The following is a 6,905-nucleotide window of genomic DNA, read 5'->3' as shown; positions in this document are numbered from 1 at the left end:
GAGCTGGAGCAGATGTCATTTTTCCTAAGCTGCTGTCCGGTTTCTGGTCCCTGTCTTCCGCCAGTGCCCGATTCCAGAACCCTGCCCCTCCCCGCCTCCACTGGTGTCCCTGGGGGGCACTCACGTCCTGCTGGGCGTACTCTTCTGCCCCGGTGGCCTTCCCGAAGTCACAGAACTTGGTTGTGCAGTGCAGCACACCCGGGGGTCTCTTCCCAAAGTAGGTGACCAGGTCAATCTTCTCCCTGGGCTCATCACCAGAGACAACTGCAGGAAGAATGGGGTCATCAGGGCAGGAAAGCAGGGGCATCCCAACATCTATCACCAAGACCACCGGGACCCAGAGGGGGAAAAAAAGGACATTAAACAAATTCTTGACCAGTCCACTAATTCATTTATTCATTAGTTGGTCAAACTAATTGCAACTGCAGAGCTATAAAGTGGTGCTTCAATTCCCTGGCTTTAGGTTATGTAGATTTTTACATCTCTTCCCCACACTTGAAAACGAAGGCACTTTAAACCACAGGTAGGCAACATAAGCCAAGGAAATCAGATTCACCAGCATCACATCTATAAGGACGAATCCACAAGTAATAAAAAGTGGGGTAAAAAGAAAAAAGACGGTTGGGAACTATGTGGTATGATGGAAGGAGCCAGAAAAACATAATTAACATCCCAGCCCATTTATAAGCCTTTTGACCGGGGATAAATGACTGACCCTTAACTGTCAAGTACAACAATTAGGGTGACCACCCCAGCTTTTCCACAACCACCTGGGTAACTCTTAATGGCACCCCATTTCACTCAGGGGCCCACCTTGCAGGCTTGTTTGGTGGATGAGAGCCTACATGAGGTCTGGGAGATAATAGGTCTTGGTGTATAATGGGATATTACATGGCTGGTAGACAGGACGAGGTGTGGAGTATCTTGATTTCAATTTCCAGCCTTGTGGCTCGCTTCAGAGAAACTAGGTTTCCTGTTTATTCCCAGAATCCAGTCCCTGCGAGGACCTCACTCACTCTCCACAGGGGAGGGAGGCCTCCACTCAGAGCAGGCCTTATTGGCCCGGTACACTTCTGCTGTATCCCAGGCAGAAAAGGATTCCAGTTTTGGGGGAATTTTTTTTTTTTTTTTAGCTGAGCCATCCTGCCACCTGTTGGCAGTTCAGGGGCAGCTCAGCTCGGGCCGGGCATCGAACTGCTGTTGCCCAGAGCTGAGCCACTTGGCCGGCCCTAGGATTCCAGTTTTTAATGTTTAGCTTCAAGAGGCAGTCACTCTCCAGGGCAGAGCCACCAGCTCTAACCAGGAGCCCCACCTCTAGTTTGCCTTTGTCTCAAGCTATTCACAGGTACAGGGCTCACACCTGGCCAGTGTCGCTGCAGCTCCACTATTCCCTGGTTTCCCAGCATTCAAGCTGAGTGAAGAGTTCTCTGAGAACACGTACAGGCACAAATTACCTGCCNTTCTTCGGTGGCCCTGGGGGCTTCAGCTTTGAAGGTGGGTGTGCCCGCTGTTCCTGGGAGTTCCCGTATCACCAGCTGACACAGCAACTGCCTGCCCAGGCAGCTCTTTGAGTCAGGGGGGCTCATGAGTGGAGGCAGCTGAGTTCCCATCTGGCAGGGCCTCTGTCCCCTCAGGTGTTGCTGAGGATGGGGGAGGGGAGCTTCCCGGCATACCTTCGGGCCACAGAGCCAGGGAGCCAGGGAGGCAGCACTAAGTAAGCTGCCCGGCACCCAGGCTTCTCTGCATGAGGGAAGGTGTTGGAAGCTGCCCAACAGGCTCATGAGCTCCCTTCCACCCCAGGGCCCAGACTGTTTGATACCCTCAGAGGTCTCTCTCTCTGAGTTGGAAGCAGCCCTTGGAGACTTTACCATAATCAGAGCAAAGTGATCTTCCCTGGAAAACCCAGTCAGCTCACAAGCCCTTCTTTCCCTTACAGCATCTGGTCCAGGGAATTTCTTCTTTCAGTTTGGCTAATGAAATCATCCGGAACCCAGCAAATGCAGACTTGCTCAGTGTAACCTTGAATGTGGACACAATTCACCTCCTCCCTTCATCATGTCTCCATGTACTTAGAGCAGTTTCATTTTCTCAGTTGGATGCCCTGTGTCTGTGAGTGGGGTGAAGGAAAGGGAGCCAGCGCCGAAGACTGCGGGGAGGGGAGGGAGGCGGGGGGTGGACAGGGAGGCAGCTTGTGAATTTTTGTTTTACTGTTTAACTTTATTAAAAAAGAAAAAAATTAAGAGAATAAAATGTTTTGACCCTTTCTGGCACTTTACTCTGGCAGCTGCTTTATGTCACTCCAGAGTCAGTGGGCCAGAGATGAGCCCCCAGCATGGAACTGATGCTGACATGGACTTTGGGCTCAGCAGGGTGCCCCACAGGGGTGGGGGCACCCAGAGCCTGGTGGCAGGTCGGGTGCTGGCTGCCTCTCCCAAACCTATTTAGCATGTGAGCGTCGAGATGCTGCTGGGCCCAGCCTGATGTGTCAGGGGGAACTGAGTTCAGAAAACTTGCTTAGTTTAGGGTGGGGCCGCCAGAAATCACAAGCAGCTGTGTGTGTCCAAAGCTCACACTGAGCATGGGTGCTAAGGGTCAGGCCAGGCTAACCTAAACAGGAGGTTTACATGGACTCACCCAGTTCCTGCTGCGAATGCAGGCTTGAGGGAGATGGAGACGAGGCGAAATCCTGCCTCGTCAACCCCCCAGACCCTGTGCAAGTGGGACAGGCAGCTCCTGGGCCCAGGGGCCTGGTCCCTGACATCAGCTCGCACGGTTGGAAACACCATTCTTAGCAAACGCCCCCGCTTCTCCATGGGTGCCCCTTTCTGCTGGGGAAGGAACCATGCCTTATGTCATGCTGTTCAGGTCAAGCTTGGTGTTTGTGGCGAGGAATCTTATTGGGAGTTCCAGGCAGAGACACCAGAAGCTTTGGCGGAAACAGATTTCTCTCCTGTGCTTTGGTGGTAGAAATGGTGAGGCAAGACTTTGGACCAAATACATGTTTTCTCTTCTTTGGAGCCCTTGCCCTTTTCTTTCCAGTCTTCCCCCTTAGGTGCCAAGGCCATGGTGATGACTAAGTAAGGCCTGGGAAGTTCCCTATGTAGCCGTCCAGGCCCTTGTTGGCTGGAAGAGATTCTGAATGTCAGGTCTTCCCTTGCATTTAAGGCAGCACTGATCTGAGGGTGGCTTTCCCTAGAGAACTGGGAAGCTCATACTAGGAGTTTGGGGTCTTGCTTCTCTGAGAAGTCTTTCTGATTAGACTGGGCTGGGCACATCTGTGGGCCTGTTTCAGCAGTTAATGGAGGACGAGAGGCTCTGTGCTCTGCGGCCCTCATACCCAGCTAACCCCCACTTTCTATGGGCGTCTAAGACCAGCCTCTCTCCTTTCTGCCTCCTTATGAAAGCCAACACTGTTCAGCTGCCCAACCTCGCCACAGCTGTGCCCAGCCAGCAGCGGGGAGACAGGACCGATGGCCCCAAGCTGTGGGACAAAGCCAGCCCTCCTAACACCCAGCCCTCACCCCAGGGAATATGTGCAGGGCACAGGAGAGAGAGAGACTGCACGCAGCTAGGATTAACACGATTTATTTCATGATCAGTCTTACAAGTTGCTGAGGTTGGTCAAAGCCAGGATAGTAACTCAAATCCCAAGCACTTTTTTGTCTAGTGACAACCTAATTAGCAAGCCTGTTACTGAGCAGAGGGCAGTGGAGGGCACCCCAGGAACCACAGCCCACGTAGCAATGTTAAAAATCCCTTCCCAGAGGCATCAGGTGGGGCTCAGCCCTTGACAGCCGGGAGTCCACTCCATTGGCTCTTAGTACCCACCGGCCCCCTTTAGAGGAGGCACACAGGCCTCCAGAGGCACCAAGGAGGCGAAGTGGGCTGGGCGGACCGCAAGAGTCGAGCTTCCCCACCGAGACACCGTCTCCGGCCTTGGTCTCCCACACACAGCAGTCATCTCGCTGGAAAGATGGCCACCCCATCCCCTTCCTGGGGTGTGGATGCTGCTTATTCTCTTTTCTTCCCTAGTTACCAAACTGTTACCTAGCTACAATGTGAAAGAGGGGACAGGCACTTAGGACCCAAGGTGGGAGGTAAACCCCTTTTTCTACCCTGGTCAACAGCTCCAGCCTTCCTGGGGCTACACTGATTAAGAAATGGGGTCAAAGCCCAGGGAGCCTGCCCCTCACATCCACCACCAGTGCTCCATGGCCATGGCGATGGCCCTGTGTACTGAGGTCTCTCCCATTACCCAGCTCTGGGCAGGGCAGCGGACCTGGACTGGGGACTGGGGGCACCAGTAACAGAAAGCAGGGCTCGGGGTTGTGGCTGCGGCTCCAGGCCAGCTCGGCCCAGCCTTACCAGCTTTGGTCCAGATTCCCGAATGGCACCTGCCCACCCCGCTTTGTGTTGAGAGCTTGAGTGTTAGAGGGGAAGGGGGTGGGGGGCAGAAAAGAGGGACAGTTATTTTACAAGTTTTTAAAAAGTTACAGGAAGGTTAACCTTGAGTAAAAAAAAAGAAAAATCTTCAAAGATCAAGTAGAGGGTGTGTTTCCCCCTCCTCCCCCTGCCCTTCTAAAGAGGGGCACGTGAGGGGTGTTGAGAATACTCAGTTGATGGTGCAGGACTGAAAGGCACGCCCCCTGCGGCTGCCGTGCGTGGGCACAAGTTTGCCCTTCCCGTAGTACCCCGTGAAGATGGCCCTGACCTTCAGCGTCTTCGCCAGGTTCAGCATCCAGCGCCCGTGGCCCATGGAGAGGAGCTTGCCCCGGGCTAGCTCACCCACCTCCTCACCTCGGCTGCCCCCCTTCTCCTGCCGCACAATCTCCAGGAGATCAATGCCTGTCTGCACGGCATCCACGCCATCCGCGCAGCCTAGGGTGACGTGGGCGCGGCTCCCCCGGGGCAGGGTGTCGGAGGGAGACAGCTTGTCCACGTCACTGGGCCACAGCAGCAGCTCCTGCTCGCTCAGCTCCACCTGGGCTCCTGTCGTCTTGGGCGTCACAAAGAGGGCAGAAATGGTCAGCGTGAAGGCCTTGCTGTAAGACTTCCTCACCACCTGCAGAGATGGAGGAGGAGAGGACCAAGCTAGAGGGGGAGGCCTCCAGAAAGGACAGCTGCCAGGGGTGCGTCTAACAGGTGAGCACAACTGAGCACTGCTGTTTGGCAAAGGCATGTCCCCCACAAACATCCACAACACGCAGTCTGTGTGGTGTTTGGGTCTTTCCACTGACACTGTTCGGGCTGATGTGAAAAAACAAAGGTGCCCGAGAGGCAGGGGTACAGCCAGGCTTCCTAGTTCAGAACCTAGTTCCCCCTTACTATTGGGTTGTCGGAAAAGTCATGACGCACTTTTGCAACAAAAAACAGAGAAAAAATACGTCATGACTTTTCCAACATCCCAACAGCTGCAGGGCTGTGCGCCAGCCATTGAACCTCTCCACTTTGGCTTATTTACCTGTAAAATGGGGATGACGCAAACCCGCCTGTGTGTGAGAATTAAAGGAGTGACTGGGTGAAGGGCTTAGAACAGCGTCAGGCACATAAAAAGTGCTACTGTCACTACTACTCTGCTCCCCCTGGGAAGTCACCCTGGTAGCCAGGCCATATCCTGGAGGGCAGGGCAAAGTGAGAAATAAATGCCCTCGAGCAAAATCTCTTGGTTGATGTAAAATCTGACTGCATATCTGGTTATATCTGATTCTCTGAAAAAGCCCATCTCAGTGTGAAGCCGTCTCTTGGTGTTGCTTTTGCAACTGCCATTCGCCGTTGATGATCGTTCGTCTCTTCCTTTGGGAGAGTAAGAGGGAGAGAACGCAGTCTGAGTGGCTTTTGTGTTTTAAAAAAAACCCATCTGTCATCTGACCATGAAAGCTTGTCCACTTTTGCTTACCGTCCTTTGTCCCAATGGTATCTAGCACACAGAAGGTGCTTAACACACATTGCTAAGTGAACAAATGGTCAGAGGTGGTGGAAGGGGGTTAACACATCCATTCATGCAGTTCTGCTAGGTGCTGGGAATACACAGGTGAACCAAAACAGAAAATCTCCCCTTCAGGGAGCTTCCATTGAGTGGGAGGAGCTCAATGACAGCAGGACACTGGCTGCATTAACCTAGACAGAAGTCAGGGGAGATGGGTGGAGGGTCAGGGAAGGCTCTACTGAAAAGGCGACCTGAGGAGGCTAGAGGCAGCTCTGTGCATCCAGGCAACAAGGTCACGATCAGAGGCTGTGGCAAGGAGGCCAGCTGTGAGGTGGGGAGGCTCTGGTACCCCTAAGCCAACAGGCCTCACTATCTCTGGATACTCCCTACTTTGGGGCAAGGCCAGGCCTCAGACCTGGGGACAGGAACCTCAGAGCACCAGGCTCCCTGGGCACAGGGACTCCTAGCCTTTGGGACTTAACACAAGCTTAGAGAGGCCGAGCAGGAGCCTGTTGCCAACCACCATTCTCCATCAATCTACAGAAGAGTGGGCAGGCCTGGGAACGGATGCGCAGGCTGGCAGCACTGGAGGACGGGCTCCCCGGAGGGCGCCTGAGGCCTGTGTAACGAAGCCACCCCGAGGGGTGAGCTGGAGCAGATGTCATTTTTCCTAAGCTGCTGTCCGGTTTCTGGTCCCTGTCTTCCGCCAGTGCCCGATTCCAGAACCCTGCCCCTCCCCGCCTCCACTGGTGTCCCTGGGGGGCACTCACGTCCTGCTGGGCGTACTCTTCTGCCCCGGTGGCCTTCCCGAAGTCACAGAACTTGGTTGTGCAGTGCAGCACACCCGGGGGTCTCTTCCCAAAGTAGGTGACCAGGTCAATCTTCTCCCTGGGCTCATCACCAGAGACAACTGCAGGGAGAATGGGGTCATCAGGGCAGGAAAGCAGGGGCATCCCAACATCTATCACCAAGACCACCG

The 6,905-nt window shown here is 54.2% G+C and overlaps 1 protein-coding gene and 1 long non-coding RNA gene across 4 annotated transcripts in view; one reads left to right on the top strand and one right to left on the bottom strand.

The window, feature by feature from the left end:
- The first annotated feature begins 1,460 nt into the window (after window positions 1-1,460).
- LOC109395748 (uncharacterized) lies at window positions 1,461-2,263 on the top strand. Its single transcript, XR_002126717.1, has 2 exons — window positions 1,461-1,494; window positions 1,937-2,263. It is a non-coding gene; the product is annotated as an uncharacterized LOC109395748 (long non-coding RNA).
- A 1,306-nt stretch (window positions 2,264-3,569) lies between these two features.
- Window positions 3,570-6,905, bottom strand: part of CNP (2',3'-cyclic nucleotide 3' phosphodiesterase) — a 7,389-nt gene continuing 4,053 nt past the window's right edge. For all 3 annotated transcript variants that reach the window (XM_019667018.1, XM_019667019.1, XM_019667020.1), the window contains exons 3-4: window positions 6,697-6,836; window positions 3,570-5,062 (exon numbers count right to left, since the gene is read on the bottom strand). In XM_019667018.1, the coding sequence (XP_019522563.1) occupies window positions 4,613-5,062; window positions 6,697-6,836 (590 nt within the window). In that variant the 3' untranslated portion in view covers window positions 3,570-4,612. The remainder of the gene's footprint in view (window positions 5,063-6,696; window positions 6,837-6,905) is intronic.

This window comes from Hipposideros armiger, unplaced genomic scaffold, assembly GCF_001890085.2.
Source record: "Hipposideros armiger isolate ML-2016 unplaced genomic scaffold, ASM189008v1 scaffold_482, whole genome shotgun sequence".
Classification (NCBI taxonomy): Eukaryota; Metazoa; Chordata; class Mammalia; order Chiroptera; family Hipposideridae; genus Hipposideros; species Hipposideros armiger.
Note: the sequence above shows the minus strand (reverse complement) of the source record. Positions and strands in the feature narration are given on the sequence as shown.